General features: G+C 52.2%; 7 protein-coding genes across 7 annotated transcripts; 3 read left to right on the plus strand and 4 right to left on the minus strand.

The window, feature by feature from the left end:
- Nucleotides 1-81: 81 nt before the first annotated feature.
- QC764_101740 (uncharacterized protein) lies at nt 82-3,535 on the minus strand (the record flags this gene model as incomplete). The annotated part of the gene is made up of 2 exons (XM_062941398.1): nt 2,646-3,535; nt 82-2,575 (listed from the first exon to the last, which is right to left on the minus strand). The coding sequence occupies exons 1-2, from the start codon at nt 2,864-2,866 to the stop codon at nt 82-84; spliced, it is 2,715 nt and encodes a 904-aa protein (XP_062804242.1). The 5' UTR covers nt 2,867-3,535.
- QC764_101750 (uncharacterized protein) lies at nt 3,501-5,505 on the plus strand. The gene is made up of 2 exons (XM_062941399.1): nt 3,501-4,140; nt 4,221-5,505. Exons 1-2 carry the CDS (start codon nt 3,999-4,001, stop codon nt 5,363-5,365), a joined length of 1,287 nt encoding a protein of 428 aa, XP_062804243.1. The 5' UTR covers nt 3,501-3,998; the 3' UTR covers nt 5,366-5,505.
- A 691-nt stretch (nt 5,506-6,196) lies between these two features.
- On the minus strand, nt 6,197-8,017 carry QC764_101760 (uncharacterized protein; the record flags this gene model as incomplete). Its single annotated transcript, XM_062941400.1, has 1 exon — nt 6,197-8,017. The coding sequence occupies one exon, from the start codon at nt 8,015-8,017 to the stop codon at nt 6,197-6,199; it is 1,821 nt and encodes a 606-aa protein (XP_062804244.1).
- A 1,605-nt stretch (nt 8,018-9,622) lies between these two features.
- Nucleotides 9,623-11,725, minus strand: ADK2 (Adenylate kinase 2; the record flags this gene model as incomplete). Its single annotated transcript, XM_062941401.1, has 2 exons — nt 10,333-11,725; nt 9,623-10,275 (listed from the first exon to the last, which is right to left on the minus strand). Exons 1-2 carry the CDS (start codon nt 10,490-10,492, stop codon nt 9,623-9,625), a joined length of 813 nt encoding a protein of 270 aa, XP_062804245.1. The 5' UTR covers nt 10,493-11,725.
- Nucleotides 11,364-14,699, plus strand: YLH47 (LETM1 domain-containing protein ylh47). Its single transcript, XM_062941402.1, has 2 exons — nt 11,364-12,459; nt 12,526-14,699. The coding sequence occupies exons 1-2, from the start codon at nt 12,396-12,398 to the stop codon at nt 14,121-14,123; spliced, it is 1,662 nt and encodes a 553-aa protein (XP_062804246.1). The 5' UTR covers nt 11,364-12,395; the 3' UTR covers nt 14,124-14,699.
- A 791-nt stretch (nt 14,700-15,490) lies between these two features.
- Nucleotides 15,491-19,025, plus strand: QC764_101790 (uncharacterized protein). Its single transcript, XM_062941403.1, has 3 exons — nt 15,491-17,256; nt 17,324-17,816; nt 17,881-19,025. The coding sequence occupies exons 1-3, from the start codon at nt 17,126-17,128 to the stop codon at nt 18,373-18,375; spliced, it is 1,119 nt and encodes a 372-aa protein (XP_062804247.1). The 5' UTR covers nt 15,491-17,125; the 3' UTR covers nt 18,376-19,025.
- Nucleotides 19,026-19,065: 40 nt separating this feature from the next.
- On the minus strand, nt 19,066-21,677 carry DLD1_1 (D-lactate ferricytochrome c oxidoreductase). The gene is made up of 4 exons (XM_062941404.1): nt 20,883-21,677; nt 19,451-20,817; nt 19,286-19,366; nt 19,066-19,227 (listed from the first exon to the last, which is right to left on the minus strand). Exons 1-4 carry the CDS (start codon nt 21,202-21,204, stop codon nt 19,135-19,137), a joined length of 1,863 nt encoding a protein of 620 aa, XP_062804248.1. The 5' UTR covers nt 21,205-21,677; the 3' UTR covers nt 19,066-19,134.
- Nucleotides 21,678-22,120: the final 443 nt, after the last annotated feature.

Raw genomic sequence — 22,120 nt, forward strand, 5'->3', positions numbered from 1 at the left:
CAAACTCCTGGCTGCCTGTCCAAAAAAGACATTTATACAAGTCATCCCAAAATTCGACACTCCCCAAATACCCTTGTCCCATCACCTGGACCTTGCTCTAGTGATATTCGGCCCCGAACCAATACCCGTCAGCGTTCGAACAAGATAATGCGCCCAACTCTCCGTTTCCAATGCAGCCTTGAGCTCTTCCGCCCTGCGCTCAAGATCCTCGACCTGCGCTTCAAACTGCGCCACCCCATCCTCAACCTCATTCACCTTCCCGACCAGCGCGCTAATCTCATATTCGAGCTTGGCAACCAAGACCTCAACGTCCTTGACGGCTTCAGTCAGGCGTCCCCTCTCTTCTGCCACCAGCTCCCCACTGCTATGCCTTATTCGTGCGTAGGCCTCGCTGACGGCATGATAGAGAGCTTGAAGTTCCGCCTGCTGAGCGCCATACGTTGTATTCAAAATGTCAACTCCTGACAGTTTTCCTGTAACCCAATTGGCGAGGTCTTTCTGTATTTCTTGGAGCCGGTGGTATAAGCTGTAAGCCAGCTCCGCTTGAGACTGCAAAAATGCCGTCGTTGCTGGGTCCATGCCAGCGTCCGATGGGGACAGATCGACCAGGCTGATGATCTCGTGCCAACCAAGAACAGCCTCTTCAGCTTCGCTAAAAGACAAACGGCGGGGATAACGGGCGTCATTTAGTGGTCGTTGTAGAGCCTCAATGGTTGTGAAGCTGTGTCTTCGCTGAAGGAATGATAATGGCAGATCTGAGCTCCCTTGAGCACCGAGAAATTGCTGGGGCTGAGCGTCCAAATCACCTGCCTCTGAAGCCGTGGCCGAAAATGTATTCTCTAGTACATCTTTGCGTATCTCGGCTAGCGCTTCTTTTTCCTCTGCTGCTCTGAGCAGTTCTTGGGATGATGTCGACTCAGCCCTGACACCTGTAGGATGCGTCTCACTCCCTTCTGCACTGCCGTTCAAACCAGATGGCCCTGTTTCGCCAAAATCTCGTTCCTTTGGAGCCCCGTTCGCATACTCCTCCGGTTTGACCTTCCAGCTGAATGCTTTGCCAACTGCAACCGGGCTCGTCACCGCGGTAGACGAGTGAGCTAACGTCGCTATACTGGGGCTGGAATATCCACTGATGGCCGTGTCCGGGCTTTCGTCCTTGGAGGGCCTGCTGGCATGGCCCCTCAAACCACCTCCAACAGCATCTCTGATTCGACCCAAACCTGATCGAGCATCGCTCACTTTTCCAGCAACACCCTTGAAAATTCCCTTTCGTAGAGCATCCCTGTCGCCGGGATTGTGACTTTCGGCTGTGATGGGGGCTGAGTTTGTAACAGGAGGTGGTGCGTATATGGCGGGGGAATCTTCCCTCTTCTTGGCCTCTAGCTCATCCTCCACTGGCGCAGACTGAGTTCTTCTGCTTCCAGACTGAGGTACAATAGTTTCCTCTCGTAATTCTTTGCCAAATGCAGAGCCCGGAGCAGTCTCTTGCTGTGTTCTCCTTGGCTTTCCATGCCAAAGCCATTTTGGTCTTTCACCGTAGGCCAAGTTGATGAATTTTCCCAAGTCGACCGTCTCGATATCACCAATATTGGCTTTATCTTTGCCTCCCACCATGCCAATGACAAGCTCGCCGCGTTTGCCACCAATTTCAGCGACCGTAGATTTGACCGCCCTGTGAACACCCCAACCACCATCTCCCGCGGCTGCCTTGGCTGTGGCACTGTGCAGCTTGAGCAACGTCTGGCGGTCTAGACGTCTTGTCCTCTCTATCTTGACAGATTTTTGAAAGGTCCCAATGCCCTTTTTGGTGCTTTCAAGGTCAAAAACATCCTTGGCCACTGGTGCGCCAGAGTAACTGAGCCGATTCCTCGCTCCCATCAGCGTGCCGAGCATCGCTGCCACTGTTGTAGGACCCAGAATGCCGTCTGTCGGTTCGGTGTTGAAGTACTCGGAGCCAATCTCGGTCCACCAATTGTTGATTGCGGTCTCCGTCACGTCACAGAGTAGCCCATCCACGTATTCCGCATCCAGCATGCCAAAGATGTGAAGTGCCATCTGGCACATCCTAACCAGCTCCAGAACGGCCTGAGCAAAAGGTATCTTCTCGTTCGTTTTGTATAGTTGCAGAAATTTGGCCTGCGTAGCGGGTGTTGGATCTGTGAGGGTGAGTCCTGATCTCCCTGAGCACCCTAGCCGCTTGAGATTCTCGTTCACAATGAACACTTGGCGATGCTTCTGAATGTCTCCGTCGGGCACCGCAATCACAGTAAGGGCGGAAGGAAAGCTACTGAGGTTGGTGACCATGAGCTCTCCAATGTCTGTTTCCTTTGGCCGGGCATGGTAGTGTTGGATAGCGCTAAAGTATAAGCGTAATCTCGGCGACCAATCCTTCTCTTCTCCTGGTATCTCCAGAACCCCGACGACGACCGAGTGCTTTGGATCAGCTGTGTAGGTCGCAATGACGAGGGCGGGTGATTGGCGCGAGCAAGCCCATTGTTCGACGAGGTATAGTTCGTAACCAGGGAGGACATATTTGCGCGTAATAACTGTCACTGTTGGATCGCCTTCGAGAAATCTACAGGCGCAAGCAGAAGCAACACATCAGCAAGCAAGATCGTTAACAAGTGGTGGTTTGTGGAGCTCACTTGAAAGCTATAGGGTCCGGAAGCACGACTCGTCGGCGATTTGATGCAGGTGTAAGCGCAAGGGCAGCCTCCACTTTGGCGGCTGCGGCACCGTCTGGTGTCTCTGGCACCGCGGGCCTGGCATTCTTGTTTGAAGCTGTTCTCGCCAGCGTGATATCTTCTTCGCGATGTGCCCTGCCGTCGAGTGAGGCGGCAGGAGGAAAGGGTATCCGGATAGACATGGCGTGATACGGCGGTACGGCCGTTTTAAGATCAGGACCTAGGCGGCTTGTCACAGCTGGCACAACCGCCAATATCCATGTCAAACATGGAACCAGCACAAGCTACAAGAGCTCCATCGTGGGGCCGCCTGGGGCGGTGAGGCGTTCCTCCACCCCGGAGTTTGGTGGAGAGCTTCGGTATCTGTATGCAAGCAGCCGATCGTTTGGTGAGAATGGGGCTGGCGTTTTTGGTGTGTCGTTCAGTCAGGATAGGGGCGAAGTGGAATCGATTGCGTGTTGAGGGACTTGCAATGATTCGAGCGAGACCTCCTGGCTGTAGAGTTGGTGATACCTTCTCTTCTCCGTCGCTGGCATGTGATATCCGTAGAAACGAGGCAACCAAACTTGCAACTGAGACCAGCTGAGACCTTGCTGCTTGCAGTGTTCCAGCTTTTGAATGCTGTTCCCGAGAGGCCAAGAAGGGAAGTTCCAGGTTGCCAAACACACCCCACCACGCCTACCAACTGCACTCCCCTGCCTCGCTGTGGACAAAATAACTGGCACTGCAAAAGTACTGAACCGCTGTGCCTCAAAGGATATTTGATAGGTCTTGAGAATTGTTAATAGGCCTTAAAATCTAGTTTATAGACCTTAAGAAATAGCTAAAAGGCCTATTTTGTATTTTAAAAGGTGTAAATGGATCGTCATTGTACATATTGCTGACTTGCAGTGCCAGTTATATTGTCCACATAATGCCTGCCACTTCAGGTAGTTCCTGGCCACCACATAGCGCTCGGACCAGCACCGCCAGCGGGGTGGACGTCACCTGGGCGGGCAGCCCCAATCCATGGCTCACGCCACTGCAGCTGCATAGAGCGGGAAGGCGTTCAATGATTACAGATATGACGATTGATCTGGGTTATTTTATCCCGAACATCCACCGCCAGAAAGTCAACGATACACATTTCAACCGCCTTTAGTACACCTTACAGTGCCTCAATCCTTTATCAATTTGAACAAGGGTCATAGTCTCCAGGTGACGCCGTATCGCTAACCGGACTTGCGGTCTTGTCATTCCCACCCGAATCAAGCAGACAGGCTTGCAACTGCAGCTGACAGAGCCAGAGCAAGCCATTCGCGGCGGCGGACGACCATGGCGTCTGAGAAGCCCAAGCTGGAGGCGCTCGAAGAAGAATATGCAAAGATCAACAAACTCCCTAGACTCACGAAAGCGGTGGAGCATGTCGACAAGATCATCGAATTGCTCAGTGCTGCTCGTGAGCAGGTAGCTTCAGGTAAGCCGAGGTTCACGCTGGCAATGAGATATGGGCGAGGTAGGTATATATGCTCAGGTACTGAACAAGCACACCTCTAGCTCCCGAATCCCATACAGCCATCACCATCACAAAACTTCAGAATCCCGTGAAGAGCGCATTCGAGGCAGTAAACGATGGGCTTAAAGGGGCAGCTGCCGCCAATAAGAAGATGGGAAAGGCTCTGGATAAGTCCTTTCCTCTGAAGCCTCTCCCAACAGACCACGATGCCATGGCAGACCACGTGTCTCTGATAAACAGGGCAATCGCCATGCACTTGCTTAGAGAAGGCCAGTTTAAAGTGGCGTCGACGTTCATCGATGAGGTTCAGTCAACGACGAAGCGAGAGAATCCGGAATATTTAGACGAGCGTATGGACGACGGCAACTACGACGAAGCTGCGTCGACAACGTCGAGCGAGGCCTACGACCTTTCATCCCTCCACTCACAAGAGCTTCAAGAGAGCTTTGCCGGGATGTACTACATTTTACAAGAGCTAAAAGCTAGGAACCTGATGCCTGCTATCACGTGGGCGAGGAAAAACTCGGTCGAGCTGGAGGCACGAGGGAGCAATCTTGAGTTTGAACTAAGCAGGCTGCAGTTTGTTTGGCTGTTCAAAGGGCCTTCCGTCAACGGACTACCCGATGACGAGAACAATGGCCAGCGGGGTGCTCTCCAGTATGCTCGGTCAAATTTTGGCCGTTTCCAAGCACGCCATCTCAACGAGATCAACCAGCTGGCATGCTCCATGGCATTTGCGCCCAACATCGCCGAGTCCCCGTACAGACAACTGTTTGCGATCGATACTGCCTTCAGTGATGTTGCTTCCTCATTTACCCGCGAGTTCTGCAGTCTGTTGGGCCTCTCGGCCGAGTCGCCACTCTACCTAGCCGCCACCGCAGGCGCGTTGGCTCTCCCACAGCTGATGAAGTACACGCAAAAGACTCTCGCCAAGGGTACAGAATGGACAACCTCCAACGAGATGGCCTTTGAGACACCGCTTCCCGAAAGTATGCTCTACCACAGTATTTTTGTCTGTCCAGTCTCGAAGGAACAAACGACAGACGCCAACCCACCCATGATGATACCCTGCGGACACGTTTTGGCCAAGGAGACGCTTCAGAAGCTGTGTAAGGGGGCCAGGTTCAAGTGTCCATACTGTCCGTCGGAAGGTATACTGAAGGACGCGCGGCAAATCATTCTCTAGGGCGATGGTGTAGTCAGAACAGCGATGATTGTTTTCATAGCGACAATGAATGTTTTTACAAAAACAAGTTCATGTTAATGTTTGTCGACAGTAGCACCCTCACCACAAAACAAATGGTAGACGAAAGTAGCTTAACCCATATTGTACTAAGAAACATGCCTTGAAGGATAATCATCAGGCCTTCGAAGATAGTTAATAGGCCTCTGAAGATATTCAAAAGGCCTATTGATTTACGTTTGAGGCATGGTTTATAGTATAATATCGGTTAACTTACCTCTATGCCGATTATTTGTAGTAGTTGAAAAAGGTGTCTACAAGTCATTGGAAACCTGGAAAGAATTTATTGAAAAAAAGCAAAAGAGTTGGGGTCTGCCTCCGGTCTCGAACCCAGGCGTTGTGACCTTAATCTCTGTTAGGTGGGTATGGCTGCAGTTGGTATTTCAGGCATACCCTCATACCACTGGGCCATTCCACCCCTCCCCAGGCGTCCCCAGGTGGAAACTCTTCTCGAACTTGACCTTTGTAACCCTCGGAGAGAAGAGCGAGCTAGGGAAGAGCAAAGGGCAGGAGGGTTAGGGAAGGAGATGCGGGAAGGGGCGAGAGGAAGGGGCGAGAGGAAGGGGCGAGAGGAAGGGGCGAGAGGAAGGGGTGAGATGGAAGAAGCAAGAGGGAAGGAGCAAAGGAGCAGGGAAGGCACGAGGGAGAAGAGTAACTTAATTCCTGATGCCAGACCCAGCAATTCCCATCTATCATGTCTCATAACTAACTAAATATAGAACAAATCCCATCTCTAACCATTAACAAGAAATCAAAACTGTGTATGACCTGGCCCTAATATGTATGCTTAGAAACAACCCACAACGCCCTCAACAGCGCCACCGCACCGCCCTGCGTCTCGACCGTCCTCCCCCGTCCACGGGTATTCGGATCATTGTTCCACAGCTCCTTCGACGGACCTGACGTCCGGGACTCTCTCTTCTTCATGTCCTCCTTGCCCATCTGCATATAAACCGCCTTTTGCCTCTCCATTGACACGCCAGCAACAGCAGGTAGCCCCTCCTTCTCAGCCTCAACCGGCAACGTGATATTGGGGTTCGTCATCATCCAAACCTCATTGTGGGGTACCCCACGATTCCGATAATCATCCTCCCCGTGGTCCGGCGGTAGGACGTGAAGTTTCTCAAAATCATCCCAGCTCATCTTCAGCCCCTGCTCCCATGGAAATAGCCCAATCGTCCACCACATCCCGAATTTCCCATGCTCGTCTCGTGTGCCTAGAGCAGCAACAGCATTATGTCTCAACCAGGGCACATACTTCTTGCACTCGGCAAAGTGCTTCGTCCTGATCCGTACAAGGCCCTGTTGACTCATCCTAGACCCAGCACTAGGCATAATCTTGTCGAGAGAATTTGGCGAGCAAAATGTGGTAAAGTGATGCATCCAGATACCCTTGAATGTCTGGGCGTCTTGCGAGCAAGTTCCAAAAATATCACAGGCTTCCTCCAGCACACCCGCTCGACCAAGACCCTTCCAGCTTGGAAGCAAGTTGGCGTGATAATCATCCAGATTAGCCACAGGTCTGGCCCTCTCTAGATCCCAACCTGTAGCCCAAATCACGTCCTTGATGAGCTTGTGTCCAGAATTGAGGTACTCCTCACTGCCAGTAGCAACAAACAACCCCAACTGACCCGACAAAATCACACCCTGGTTGTATGTATACACCATCTCGTCCCTCTCGTCACACTCGGTATTGTTGCTCCCCTCGCTGTACCCCGAAATGTGGAAACCATCCGCATACAAGCCCTGGTGGTTAATCATCCCAGACGACTCCAACCACTCATACCCCAGCTGCGCTGTCCTGAAAAACATGGGATCATGCGGAGGCCAGTCTCTCTTGCCCAAGTCCCTTTTATCAAGCCCAGGTCTCACCATCATCTCCTCCCACGGACTTGTATTCTCATCCCCCGGGAAATGGAGATACATCCCAATACTCGCCGCAATCCAAAGCTCGTTGGTGATGGCATTCTTGTACGGACTCAACCTCGGATTCCACAGCATCCCTCCCCCGCACAGCTTCTGATCCCACCCTTTGCTCGAAAGCTCCCAGAATATCCTTGCCCTGTGGGCAAACGCCGGCGTCCACCTCTCCCCATGCCACCTCCCGTCTCCCAGCTCGTCAATGAACTGTATCGTTTCCAACCAGCCCAGCACAACCCAGAGCATGTCGTCGAACGCCTCCCCGCGCAGGGAGAAGACGTCCTGCCCAAAATAAAAGGCAATCAGTTCGCCAAAATACCGGCCGATAAAGTTGGCCAGGGGGGGGATGACGATATTAGGCTGGGATCTGGCCAGCTCAAAGTCCTCGGTTATTGTCCGCAGAGCTCCCGCGATGTGGGTGCCCATCACGGCTCTAGTCCAGTCGATGGCGTCGGGCCAGGTGCCAATCCAGTTTTCGAAGTAATGGTTTTGCATGACGTTTATAGAGGCACAGAGGTCAGCAAAGAGCTGGGTGTCAGGTCGGCTTGCTCCTTGTGTCGTCACTTGGGGGGATGTGGAGGAGAGGTTGAGGAGGGGGTCAGGTTGGAGTTTGACGGTGGCTGCTGCGTTGGCAGCCGACGCCAGGGCGACGACTGCTGTTTGGAGAAGCCTCATGCCCGGCTTTGGTGTATGATATGTTGCTAGAACATGTGATTATGTGACCTCCACCGGTGGGTGTGAAAAGATGGCAATGTGTGTGATTCTGGAAGTAAAAATGAATGTCTCGTTCCCAGCCAGAGCCTCAAGCCTTCCAAGTATTACCACCACCACCGCAGCCAAGTTTCAGCCTCTCAACGCCAGTGGAGCTGAAAGTTGAGAAGTAAATACCCAGGGACTCAAGGTGTAAGTAGAGCGCATCGAAATCGAAGAAAAAAACAATGTCTGTCAACGAAACTGTTCTTTTACCGGCTCTGTCCTGCAATCTGCATCATTCCCACCATCTATATCCCACTCCCACCATTCCAGGACCCAATCGTTTTCAACAGCCCAAACCACAAAACCAAATTGTGGGAGCTCCCGCCCGTCCCGTGAAGTCTAGTTTTTCGTCCAAAGTTGAACTGAATGTGTGTCAGGCACCTCGATGGATCCCCAAATGAAAGATCCCGCCTTGTTGGTGCTCGGTTTGATCTCGTTTCCCAAGCCACAATGAACCCCAGATCCAAGTCGGCGAGATCTAGGTAATCGAGAACAATGGAGAAAGACGAACTCTTGGTAAAAAAAAGGGAGACAATAATGAAAGAAAGATGAGAGCAGAAAAGTTTGATCACGAGTCCGAAACGAGCGGGACACACACACACACACACACGACACCACCACACCCCAACAGCCAAGTTCAATGACACTTGCCAAGATGGAAGGAAGGCCTCAGGAAGGTACCCAAGACACGGAATGTTGCACAGAGAACACAACAGGAAAGTACCCGTCAAAACACCACTTTGGAAGAAAACGCCACAAGAAACAATGCTCACCCAAGCCACTGGGACCTGCCATCCAACTTTGTCAAAAAGTCGATGGGGGCACAATCACATAATGTGGTGAGGGGCAGCATGAGGGGGAAGGAACTGGGGGACGGGAGGCCGCACTGATGGTGGGGCTGTTGCGCTTTGCGGGGAGGCGGGCAAAACAGGGCGGTGCCTTTTCGCGGGGTTAGCAGCATTGTAGTTACATCATATGCACTCAACCTTGTGTGGCCAACCTAGAAAAGTGGCAGGTCTTGGGATCAGCAAGGGGTGTGGATCATGGGATTCAGGAGAAGTGTGGATGTGGCGGGACAGAGTATGGGGATGGCTTACACGTATACTGGTGGGTGGGCTGTTTGAATTGACAACGAAATGTAGAAATATTGTAAGAATCACAGAGGCAATGCTGCGACGTGTGAGTGAGTTGTAGGATGAGTTCTCATGAACCCCAAGAGTTTCCATTGAACCAAAACTGCCGTGACCACCTGGCACTTAAACCCGTCGACCGACTATACGACCTATCCAAAACGCCAGGACCGAGGGCTGCATGTGCTCGCTCGCTCGCTCGCTCTCAAAACCCAATGACGCCGCCCAAGTCATAACCATGACCGATACTTTATCCCATCCGAGAAGATGTCCCTGTAGCCCTTTCAAGGTGTCCCAGACAACGCCCTCCGCCTATACCAATAATGTACAAAAATACTGAATTAAACCATACCCAGTTGTGGGAGTTGAAATGAGGCCAGCAGTTTTTGTCATCTCATTTAGCAAAGCGACGCTCAAACTCACGCATGAGCTTGGGGGTGATCTCGTCGCTGCTCATTCCCGACACCTCCCACAGCACACCCTTGCGAGCGTAGTGTTCCAACAATGGCTCGCTCGTCTCCTCAAACTTCTTCCATCGTTGGCGGTAGACCTCCTCGCTGTCGTCTGCCCTGCGGACCAACGGCTCTCCAGTGACATCATCGACACCAGCAACCTTGGGTGGGTTGAAAGTAGTGTTGTAAACCCTGCCCGAAGCCTCATGCACCCATCTCCCAGAGATGCGCTCCATAATGACCGCCAGCGGCGTCTTCAGTGACACAACCATGTTAATGGGAATTGTCTCGTCGAGCCGTTCAGCCTGTGTCGCGGTACGAGGGAACCCATCGAGAAGAAACGAAGCCGAGGGATCTTCTGAAGGTGAGCCGTAACCACCACGAGCATGCGCTGGGTGCGAAATGAAGGCAGCCATGTCGGCATCATTGCTGAAGGACTGCGTCTCGGCGGCACAGGAAGCGAGCGTCATGACGTTGCCGGCGGGGTGGCTCGAGTACAACCACCCGCGCTGGTTGAGCTCGTTATTGATCAACCGAAGGATAAGATCATCGGGAACCAAAAGTCCGGCCTTCATCGTACTCTCGACCTTGATGCCTGGTTTTGGTTTAGTTGGTTGACATCCTGAGTATTGTGCTTAAGGAAGAGTCATACCCAGAGGTGTCCGCTGCTTGACATTGTGCCTGAGAAGATCCCCAGAGGAGATGGATGACAGCTGAGGAAACCGCTGCAACAGCCGCTCAGACTGCGTCCCCTTTCCCACTCCCGGGGCGCCTACAAGGATAACTCGGGCAGCCTTTCGGAGGCGCATCATTCAAGGTTGACGGGAGTCGGGAACTGGGACAAGCGAGCGATCGAGCGCGCGCGTGTTCGGGTGTGCGCACCGGGTGGGAGACAGGACGGTGAGTTGAGCAGGAATAAAGAGATGGGCCGGGCGCGGAGGGCCAGAGGGGCAAGGCCGGCTTCAAGTACTAATGCGACTACCTTATGCAAGCAGGCGCGCTCCGGATTCTGGCGTTGTTGCGGTCGGTTTGTCACACAAAGATCCGGCTGGTTCGGGGTGCGGGGAACAAGTCGATCGGCACGTAATCGAGACGCAACCGAGGACCGATAATGGAGACAACTCGGGTACAAGTCACCGAAAGGGGCACACAAAACGCTGTGAAGCCTCGATATTAACCTTTCTTAGGCGACGGGGAAGACAAGCAGGAGGGGTGATGAACTATAGGGTTTTACCAAGGCAAAACCGCTAAATCGGTGAGAGGTCTGCCAACTATGTCTAGAGACCTCCTGTCCCACGCCGGTCCGGAGTGATAACGGAGCCTGGAAACCTAAACCGATTGAACAAAGTCACTGTGGCGGCCACTGTCACACCGGACATTCACCCTGCCCAAGTTTCCGAAGCCCTGAACAGATCGGAGTCTGGAAAGGATTGGCGGTGGATTCTCATCCCATCGCCTGTTGCTCATCACGAATGGCTCACCAAATGCCAGCAAGTTTTTTGTTGAGGATTCGGCTGTGCCCCGATATCGCAGTTATCGGGGTCCTTGCCAAGCAGGTCTTGCTTCTAGAACCAAAAGTTTCATCTGATAAGATCTGATAAAGCTATGAAGAGGAGAAAACTGGACAGTATGCAAGGAAAGGGCATGATAAGAAACTCAATGAGACTTTGTAACACCTGAACTTTCTCGAAAGTTTTGGATGAATACATGTGAGAATGTCCAGACCTGTGGTCAAAGTGCCATGACGGCATGTGAAGAGTTGTCCGAAACCTGCCTAGGGGGTGACGATTCTGCCCGAGAAAGCCCGATCAACTGATTTGGCACGTGCAAAGTTGGGTCTGGTAAGAGTCTGTTGCCATTATGCTGTTGTAACTCTGTCATGGGAAGCATGTGGTGTGGAAGAAGTGCGTTGTGCTTATAAATAATGATTTGGACTCTCAGTGGCTCTCTGAAACAGCAATCTGCATCTTCCTTGATCATGAGAAAGATATGAGAGGATATGAGAGGATATGAGAGCATCCAGAGAAGTCAATAGGGAATTAATGCAGATATTCCCAAGAGCCAACGCAGACATGCCATGTTGTGTTGTGCTTTCCCCAGCCACACAGGATCCCCGGAAGCAGCCCAGCGCAACCTTACTCAGCCCAAACAGTCACGTGATGCGCTGCTCGTTCGCTGAATCGCCAAGAGGGCAGCCGAATGGGGAAAAGGCGACCGCGGGGCGTCACTGGATTGGAGCCATGGCATTCAGTGGAAAGGGCCGGATTTTGATGTCACCGTGCCCCTTTGACAGCAGCGTCCTCGACCATCTCTTTCCAACAACACCATCCGCCCCAAACCAGCCCTCCAGCATCCGCCATCCCTCATCTCGACGTCTTTCTTTTGCTTGAACCATTTGTCTTCTCGTCTCTATCTGGACAGTCTGCGCAAACCCGGGAGGTCTCGCATTCAATCCGCTGGTTCCGAGCCCAACTGCCGGTTGCGTCTGAAAATCGAAATCTTCTGCTCAGCTGTGCAGTCCCGTGTCAATTCCCGCTGTTGGCGTTGACCCGTTGCCGTTGCACCACATCTTTACACTCACGTCAGCGCATCGGCGAAGTTTTATCTCCTCAATCGCGACCAGTATCCAAGTCTGTCGGCAGCATCACGATTTCGCCCCTAATCTTGGTGCACACCGACCTGCCGTTACCCCCTGAACGCTAGAACACCGCTGCCATGAGCGCCTCGACAAGAGTTGCGCGCCGGGCGCTGGTCGTCAACCCGTTCCAAGGCACCACCAGTACGTCCGCTATCCCTTGTGTGCCCCTATTCCAAGATGACAAGTTGCTGACGGCCCCTCATAAAGCTCATGCCCTCCCTAGATCCGCCCTCTTGGCCTCCTCGATGCTTCTGGCACGCAATGCGCAGAACTTGAGGTTTAACCGCCCTTCCACTGCTCTGCTTATCCCAGTTCGGGGGCTCACCACCTCGGGTACCACTACTCATGGCGGCCCGACGGGTGGCCCACCTCCAGGATTCGATGTCGAGAAGGCTAAGAAGCCTCTCCCAAAGGAGCCTTCCCCCAAGCCCAAGAGCAGTGAGGCTGCATCCAAGCCAGCGGAGAAAACCAGCACCCCCGAGGCCGCTGCTGATTCTTCTGCTACGCTCTCGCAGCTTGCCACACAGAAGGAGCCTGCTGCAGAGAAGGTTGAGGCCAAGAAGGAGGAGAAGAAGCTGACGATCGCACAAAAGATCAAGAAGGAGGCTCTGCATTACTGGGATGGCACGAAACTGCTGGCCGCTGAGGTCAAGATCAGCTCGCGCCTGGCTACAAAGATGGCTGCCGGCTACGAGTTGACGCGGAGAGAGCAACGCCAGCTTCAACGTACTGTCCAGGATCTCGGCCGGCTGGTTCCTTTCTCCATGTTCATCATTGTGCCTTTTGCCGAATTTCTCCTCCCCGTCGCGCTCAAGATCTTCCCCAACATGCTGCCCAGCACATATGAGGGGCAAAAGGACAAGGATAAGAAGGCGAACATCCTTCGGGCGACCCGTAAGGAGGTCAGCGAATTCCTCCGCCAGACCTTGAAAGAGACAGGCCTGCCCCTTAGTCAGGCGACGGCCCAGAAGGAAGAGTTTACCAACTTCTTCCGCAAGCTTCGCGCCACCGGCGAGACACCTACGGCCGATGATGTGATCAAGGTCTGCAAAGTCTTCAAGGATGATGTGACCCTTGACAACCTTTCCCGGCCGCAGTTGGTGTCCATGTGCCGGTATCTCAACCTCAACACATTTGGCACCGACATGATGCTCCGGTATCAGCTTCGCCACCGCATGCGACAAATCAAGCGCGACGATCGCGCCATTGCCTATGAGGGCGTCGACAGTCTTTCCGTGGCCGAACTTCAGATTGCCTGCGCCAGCCGTGGCATCAAGAGCTTTGGTGTCTCGCCAGCTAGGTTACGGGAAGACCTCCAGACTTGGCTGGATTTGCGACTTCGGGAGGGTGTCCCCTCTACTCTCCTGGTTCTGAGCAATGCTTATATGTATGGCCAGACCCAGCAGGACAGCAGTGATGGTGTCTCCAACCAGATTGAAGCACTTACCAATGTGCTTTCCTCCATTCCGGAGGAGCTTTTCCACGAGATTGAGCTCGAGGTCCACAATGCTGAGGGTGCTGCCACCAACAAGCAGCGTCTCGAGGTAATCAAGGAGCAGCAGGAGCTGATTAACGAGGAGCTGCAGCAAGACCAGGAGAACCAGGCGACAGGTTTCGCTACTCCCCGGGACACTGAAGACATTGACGAGAAGGAGGAGAGACAGGTCCAGGCGGAGGCTGAGGGCATCGAGAAGGCGCAGGTTGCCGAGGCTGTGGATGCCGAGAAGGATGGCCTGGATGCCGCCAAGGTCCTCCAGAAAACCGAAGCTGCCGCCGCTGCTAAGCCTAGCGATAAGCAGCAATAATCTGGAGATTTAGCACGATCATATTGGCTTCATCCCCCAAAGCCCTCCACAGGGCTTGTCCCTCGGTGTACAACAACACAGCGGAACACACATATACTTTACTCACACACGCCACGGCCTTTTTTTCTTTAGATTTATTTTTCCCTCTTTTTAATTCTCTTTTCTTGTGTGTGTGGTGGTTTGTTTGACTAGACAAAACCGATAATCATCATCATTGCATTACATGTCAAGATAGAGGAAAGCGATGGGAAATTTTTGGGAAGAAACGGCTAAGGGGTAAAGGATAGGGGGATGGTAATGGCGGAACCACAAAGACTTGTGCTACTGTGTATCCATAGAAAACAACAGGCACCAGAAATTCATTGTCAGCGGGTGGCACGATTCTTTAACTACGACACTGTCATGGGAAGGCTCGGTTGGGAGGTTTTTGTTTATCACCGATTACAGGTGTCTGTCTCTCTTTTTCTGTTTCATTCAACCTCATAGATACTACTCTTCATCATTGACGCTGGAAGAAAATAGCGTTGTGTATACAAGATATGAAATCTTTTCCCTTGCGAAATCTCTCAGGCTCAATTGCTGTGCTCCAATCGCGGTCTCATCAACTATTCATCCAATGCATTCATCTGTATTATGTGGAAAGCATGCAAAGCTCAGGGGCCCAACCCGGAGACGGAGAATAATTCCTCACTTCAAACCCCCGCCAAACGCCAACCAGACTTTTTTGTGGTCCGTCTGCTAAGGTAATAACCATGCTTCTAAACCTGTGACATCGATCATAGGAAAAGAAAAAACGATGTTATTTGGAGGTACCCGGCACTGCAGTTGAGCGGCGCAGCTGACGTTGCTGGAGGAGGCTTCCGAACCTCGAACGGGAAGCAATGCGAGCCTGCTGTAAAGGAGGCCAACGTCATGGAGAGTTGACAAATGGCTTATGTATGACGACCTTGCTAAATGTCGAGATATTTTTGATTTTTTAACTTTTACATGATGCTGAGAGGGGGCCGTTTCAGATGTTCATGTTTGCTGAGGGGCATGTCTTTGCTGCTGACTATACAACTAACTAGGTAGGTAACAGGGCTGATTTTATGAGCCTCAAACGTTCGTTCGGGATTTGCCCATAGCAAAGCCTCATGTATCTTGCCGACGGGATCAAACATTCAGTTTAGACACCGAACTGGTTCGCATGTGCACAGTGCTCGGTATCGGGGGGCGGAATACGAGGACTATCATGGAGAGGCCGACTCTTGCATATCAAGAATGCCACAAAAGGGAGGGTCGGCAGTTTCAAAGCATCGGTTGATCTTTTACATATCCTGTCGTCATTGTTTCTCTGATCTGATAGATCGGTTGATGAGGTGCTGGAGAGAATGGCAGGTGGGAGAGCGGGAGTTGAAGATGGATGTGTGGCTTAGCATAAAAGAGCGGGTCCATCCGGGGGCAGTGGTTCCCCCCCAGCGATGCAAAATGCACGGGAAGAGACCCTGGATCCACATGGTGGATATCAGTGACTTTGTCGAGGTTGAGGATTATCAAAGTTGTAGGTAATGGGAATGGAATGTTGGATGATGTTTAGATGTTTGAGAAGAGAGAAAAAATAGGAGACTTTTGGATTCATATTTGTTCCAAGTTGTAAATCTTGTGAGACAGGAGAAAAGTAGAATTAGCTCAAGATTGTCTGAGTGTGCACTTCATCATCAGTCAAGCGAACGTAACGCAGGGCAGAATGGGCTTAAATGAGCCGACTGGGCTATAACCTGGGGAAAGCTACACTAAGCGACGATTGTGATGGCCCTGTATCCCGTCTACATAGGAGAATAAAATCTACAACGCTGAATGTGAGAAAGTGCCCTGCGGCTGTGGAAATGGTGGTGATTAATTGGTAGGACCTCGAACTTGAGTTTGCAGCCACAAGGGCTTGGTGAGACATGGCTTGCAGCCTTGTGGGCGCTCCAACGGGCCAACTTGCTGGGCCGGTTACGATGCTTGGAAATTGGCTTTTCCCGCCGTAGAACTATGATAGATAGGAAAAAGAGTGTCCATGATTACTGAGAGCTACTATCGAAGAAAAGACATCACCATCTCGATCAGTGACTTCTTTTGAAGTTGTGTCGAAAAGGCGAGATTCCAGCTGCACAGCCTCGGAGCAGATCAAAATCGTGCATTGGCGGGAGAGGCTGATGGCGAACTAGCCCCTGTTTGGCGAAAAGTCGTCTCCCCTGCCCCCCCGGTTTGTCACCTGCAAACCACAATCCTGCTCGCAACAGAGCGGCATCCCACGCCCTAGGTTCCCTCATTTTCCATCAGTCGTTTGCATCTCTACAGTAATTTAATCAATCTTTTCCTCATCTTCACCTTCTTCCTGCGATACCTGTCTTGTTCTGGCGCCGGAGTCTGATTTTTCGATAACCGCCGACAAGCAACGCGTCCCCTCGCTTCTCCTAACGACACCACCTCAGCACCCCCCGGCCGTTCCCGTTGGTTCTTGGCCTGCACTCCCTGAAGCATTGCCAACCCTCGAACACCTCAACTCCTCCCAGTGTTTCAGAGTGCTCTCTGTGGACACACAACTCGCAGCACAACACCCCTGCCCCAACAGTCCCGTCTCCTGGGTGCTGCAGCACTTCTTCAAATCGCCGAAAGATTCGCGCCTGTGAACAATAACCGCTCGCTGTTGTGAGTGTGCAGGTTCACCACCTTCGACGACCACCCCCGAGCCAGAGACCAGGCGTCTTCTGCCCGACCGACCACGACTTTTTCTTACCTTCCCCTCCCCCTCGACCGGCCGGCCCTTCAATCTCCCTCGACCCACCGACCATCGACGCCAAACCACAAGTCACAAACTCAATTCAGCCATTAGCCAGGCATCTCGCAAAGCCGCCGTCCTGGCTTCCCAACGAGACATTCGCCGGTCGTATTTGGCCGGCTCGGGCTCGCAGCCGATTGCGATCGCAAGTTTTGACGGAACAAACAGCGGATTCAGAGACAGCCGCCCTCCAGTGATGGCTTCCACAGTCGGGCCAGCGCGGCCAAAACAAAAGCTCTTCTCGACGGACTTCCTCAGCAACACATGGGCGAAGCTCTTCTTTTTCATCGTCGGCCTACAGGCTGTAATTTGCGTGGCTTTTGAATGGTGTGTTTCGCCCTCCTGCCGCCAGCGACGAGACCCTTGATCCGATATGCTAACACTTCAACCGCAGTTATGTGTTTGCGAGATTCCAGTTCGGCCTTCAATTTCAAGAAGGCGAAATCCCAGATGAGGCACAACGACGAAGGCTACAATCGAGATACCGTACGATTCCGACTTTCTTGGCGCTCTTCATCTTCGGATTCCTCTACGTTTTGGTCTTGGCATGGGACGCACTGCGGATGAAGAACACGATTCAGATTATTGGGCTGTGTGTGGCCAACCTGGCACTCTTTGTCTACACCATCCTCCAGATTGATCAGATTGAAAAGTCACTGGATATTCTGCAGGGTGCTTTACTCCTAAAGGACAGCGATAAAGGTGGTGATTCGAACATTGTCTGGGCGCTGTCCAAACCCTTCTTGATAGCCGTTCCAGCAATCGTGGGTGTGGTCACCGTCGCCATGTCCTGTATCGCCTATCAGCTATACCGCGAGTTCGCTTGGGACATTCTGAAGCAGATTGGTGCTGACTACCGCATGAAGAAGCGGTTCCTTCACTACCAGGTAGGTTCATGATCTCGTCTCACTAGTGACGATATGGATGTCGAATGCTGACGCGGACACATAGATTTACATCGCCCTCTTGAAGTTTGATTTCTTCTTCTTCTTGGGTTTCACTGTGCAGTTCTTGGTCGTTGTCAACAACACCAAGAATAACTTCGAGCTCGGCCTGCAAGTGGCGGCGGTTCCTATCACGATCGCCATCCTTCTATGCGCCGCCTTCTTTACGCAGCGCGAGAACAAGATTGGAGTGACGTTCACCATCGTCTTGTACTTCGGCGCGCTCTCTTACTTCTTCTTCAAGCTCGTCCGCATTTACCAGCCCGGTCATAAACAGGATTACGAAGCTGTCCAGAAGTCGCTGACAGCCTTTGCTGTCCTGACCATTCTCCTCATCATCTTGACCATCATCAACGGCTTCGTCTGCATGAGCAACTTTGGCGCCGGGCTCAAGGATCACCTTCTTAAGCCGAGATACTCCGACCCCGAGAAGGAAGACGCAAATTCGTACCAAATGAACGATCAGAAGCCACCACTGCCAAGTCGAATGACGATTGACTAAATGGCTTTTCTTCTTTGTCTTTTTTTTTGTTACTTTTTGGTTTGGAGGGAGTTCAAATTTTGTTTTGTGTTTTAATTCTATAAAGGCCGATCGGAACGGTTGATCCATCTTTTTGTTGGAAATAGAGAGGAAGAAGAAGAAGAGAGTTACACCGATCGGATCAAGCGAAGCGAGCATTTATTTTCGTCTTTTATTTTTTGCTTTTTGACGTTTTGTGTTGCTCTCTCGACAACCAGAGAGGGGAAGCAGAACTAACGACCATTTATGAAATTGAGCAAGTGTTGTGAGGGAAGAGAAGGAAGAGGAGGAGGAGAAAGGGGAGAATTGAAGGAGAGTCTTGTCTTACCTCGAATGATAGGCTGGTTCTGGAGAGAGAGAAGGAGCAAGACTTGTAACCATGCACACATGTCAACACAGAGATATCCCATTTTCATTTTTACATTGTTTAAACCATCATCATTATCTCCTTCTCTTTCTGTCCTGTGATTGCTGGATATATATGTGAGGTGGGTATAGAAGGGGTTCAACTTGTCATAAGGGATGAGGCTGGTCGGGGAATATGGCGTCTTTTTCTATTCCTGACTTTTTTTGAGAGTATTTTTGGATAGCAACAAGAATATAAATTTCAACAAGGAAAAACATCTCAACAAGCATGACTGCTGCTTAGGATGTCTATATAAGGGCCCCAAAACCTTGATGGACTTTTAAGAGATATATATTGTACATTTAATTGTTATTTTCTCTCTTTACATTGCCTATTTACCATTCAGAAACCTCCCCTCTCGCTGGCTTCTCGACGCGCACGACTTTATCGCAATTGAGTAGGCAGAGGGGGTCGAATGCCGTCTTGATCTGTTGGGGTTGTCAGCATTTGATCTTGTTTTCAAATGGTAAAAGGATGAAAAATTACCTTTCTCATAGCATCAACCGTGCTCTCTCCCAGCTCATGAGGGAGGTAATCCCTCTTGACAAGCCCAACACCATGCTCGCCCTGTTGATTCAACCGCATTAGTTTTTTCCATCCCTCCAGAGTTCAACACAGAAAGCTATAAAAAGTAAATAAATAAAAACTCACAGTCACAGTCCCCTCCATCTCCACAGCCCTCTTCACCATCCGATGAACACACTCCTCGGCCAACTTCCTCTCCGCATCCGAGTACAACAAGATAATATGGAAGTTCCCATCCCCGACATGTCCCACAATCGAGCTCTTCAACCCCGACCGTCCCAGATCCTGCTTCGTCTGGTCGATAATGTCCGGCAGCCTGCTCATCGGGACAGCCACGTCCCCCGTCCACACCCGGTCCCCGGGCTTCTTCACCGCCATGGTGCTCCAGAGCGCCTCCTTCCTCGCGCTCCAGAGCTCGACCCGTTCCTGCTCGTCCTTGGCAAAGTCAAACGACTTGCCGCCGCTGCCCTTGGTGATCTTTTGGACGATGGCCACCTGCTCTTTTACCCCCGAGGGGGTACCGGTGAATTTGAAGAAAATAGTGGGCGCCTCCTTCCAGCTTCTGGACGTAGCGCCAGCTTGGTTGATGAACCTCATCTGGTCGTCATCTAGAATCTCTACCGCAGCAACGGGGACACCCTCCCCTACCACCTTGGCGACACAGTTGGCCGCTTCTCTGATGGACCCAAACGATGCCACAGCGACGGATTCACTAGCAGGTTTAACCGTAACCTTGAGCGTCGCCTCCGTCACCAAACCCAGTGTGCCCTCACTACCGATAAACAGCCTCGTCAAATCATACCCCGCCGAACTCTTTCTTGGTCTCTGTCTCGTCTTGATGACTGTCCCGTCGGCCATGACAACCGTAAGACTCAAAACCCACTCCCTCATCGTCCCGTACCTGTACGCGTTTGTGCCCGAGCATCCAGTCCCAATCATCCCCCCAATCTGCGCCCCCGGCCCTGGATCAGGTGGGAAAAACAAATTCTGCTCCGCGAGCATCTCGTTCAGATCCTCCCACCCTACACCAGGCTGGACAACCACGTCCAAGTCATCCTTGTGCAACGAGAGCACCTTGTTCATCCTTGAGAAATCAATGCATATCCCTGATCTAGTCGGAGTATAATGCCCCTCCAGACTCGTCCCCCCAGAGTATCCCACCACGGGAATCCGTCTGTAATGGCACACCTTCATCAACTCGGACACCTCTTCGGTTGTGGCGGGGTAAACGACGCAAAAGGGCTTCTGGTCGTCGGCAGCGCGGTGGGTGGACCACTCCGAGGTGGCGTGCTGGGAGATGACGTCGTCGGCGGTCGAGACGTTTTCCTTGCCGACGATGGCGACAAAGTCGGACCAGGCGGCCTCGAGGTGGGCGGGGTTGAGGTTGTGCTTGGGGGGGTTGGTGGCTGCTAGGGGGAGGGTGGAGGCCGGGTCGGCTTCTTTGGGATATTTGAGGCCGCACCAGTAGGAGATTGCGCCGACGGTGAAGAGGACTGTGGGTAGGAAGGGAGGGTAAGTTATGATGGTAGGGATATAGGGGGTAAAAAGGGGCAAGTACCAAAGGTCATGCCCATCATCCTGCCCAGGCTGTTTTGGGGGCGCATGTGGGAGAGGCGTTTGAGATCATCTCTTTCGCGCTGGATGCGCTTGGTGATGGACTGTGTGAGTTGGCCCTTGAAGGAGGGGCCGCTGGAGGGTTTTTTGGTGGTGGTTGAGGAGGAAGTAGAGGAGGGAGGGGGGCTGAAGCGCTGTGTTGACTCGAGACGGCGGAATTGTAACGGTGTACTGGTGGTTCTGCTAGGGCGCATAGAGGGGAAGGAGGATGGCCGGGCTCCGGGAGCTGTCGCCAGCTTGGGCATCTTGCCCGCAAGCCGCGACATATTTTCTGAGTATCTGAGCAATCAATTGGGGTTGCGCAGGGTCGAGATTGGAGTGTAGGGGGCGTATATCGTCGGCCGTTGGAGGGGTGGTATATCGTGGGGTTGTGGTCGTGGGACGAGATGCCAAGGTTGGAGCTTCGAAGGTTGCTTAGAAAAAAAGGTGGTTCCCCTGCCCGTGAGCTCCGTGTCTCCACTCTGCCGATTGGACTGGCTTGGCCACGGCTCCGTGCAACAACATAACGGGCGCCAGCTCTGGGCGTCGGGCTGCAGCGTTGACTACGAGTAAGAGGGCAGGTAAAATGGATGTATGTGAGGATTCTACAGAGAAAGCTGGGATATCTATAATAGAGATGAGTTCTTCGGTTGAACCTCACAACCCTAACCCGCTGCCCGATTAGGAAGTTTCCAACAACAAGGTAACTGGAAAGAACGACCCGTTGGCGGAGGCAAGCTGGGGTTTTGATGAAAGTTCGGAGGCCGCGGCAAAGCATATCAATTTTTTTCTTCCAATAGAGTTCCTATATAAACTCGCCGAAGCATGTTTATGACTTGCCCTGCATGCTTCGCCCCCTCCCCAACCAGCCTCGAGCTCGCCAAAGCAGAGATCTCCCCAGGAGTCTAGCTTCCCAAGAACTGGTAGCACAACGACTGAACTTGGCGAGTGAGTCTCTCGATAGGTACGCCGTTATGATTGGAGCTAGTCGTATCCTGTAGATTTTCTATGCCTATTGCGGCCAGGGCTTTGTGGCTGAGGTTGGGACGGATCATGTTATTGGTGATGAATTGGGTATTGACCTTGGTTCACTTTTAGCGCCAGTGATCTCCGTCCCACAGTGTCCCTTTGTGCCACATGGTTGCTGCGCGATGATTTTTGCCAACGTTGGGTATTGGAAGTCGAGCTAACCAGGCACTTTCT

The sequence above is a fragment of the Podospora pseudoanserina genome, chromosome 1 (genome assembly GCF_035222485.1).
Source record: "Podospora pseudoanserina strain CBS 124.78 chromosome 1, whole genome shotgun sequence".
NCBI classification, from domain to species: Eukaryota; Fungi; Ascomycota; class Sordariomycetes; order Sordariales; family Podosporaceae; genus Podospora; species Podospora pseudoanserina.

Bases quoted from the DNA above. Each gene is read 5' to 3' on its own strand.
- YLH47 (XM_062941402.1), top strand. From the start codon at position 12,396: ATGAGCGCCTCGACAAGAGTTGCGCGCCGGGCGCTGGTCGTCAACCCG. The intron at 12,460-12,525 runs GTACGTCCGCTA...CCCCTCATAAAG, and splicing joins CCCGTTCCAAGGCACCACCA to CTCATGCCCTCCCTAGATCC.
- QC764_101790 (XM_062941403.1), top strand. From the start codon at position 17,126: ATGGCTTCCACAGTCGGGCCAGCGCGGCCAAAACAAAAGCTCTTCTCG. The intron at 17,257-17,323 runs GTGTGTTTCGCC...CTTCAACCGCAG, and splicing joins ATTTGCGTGGCTTTTGAATG to TTATGTGTTTGCGAGATTCC. The intron at 17,817-17,880 runs GTAGGTTCATGA...GCGGACACATAG, and splicing joins AGCGGTTCCTTCACTACCAG to ATTTACATCGCCCTCTTGAA.
- DLD1_1 (XM_062941404.1), bottom strand. From the start codon at position 21,204: ATGTCGCGGCTTGCGGGCAAGATGCCCAAGCTGGCGACAGCTCCCGGA. The intron at 20,818-20,882 runs GTACTTGCCCCT...TCCTACCCACAG, and splicing joins GATGATGGGCATGACCTTTG to TCCTCTTCACCGTCGGCGCA. The intron at 19,228-19,285 runs GTAATTTTTCAT...CAACCCCAACAG, and splicing joins CGGTTGATGCTATGAGAAAG to ATCAAGACGGCATTCGACCC.
- QC764_101750 (XM_062941399.1), top strand. From the start codon at position 3,999: ATGGCGTCTGAGAAGCCCAAGCTGGAGGCGCTCGAAGAAGAATATGCA. The intron at 4,141-4,220 runs GTAAGCCGAGGT...GCACACCTCTAG, and splicing joins TCGTGAGCAGGTAGCTTCAG to CTCCCGAATCCCATACAGCC.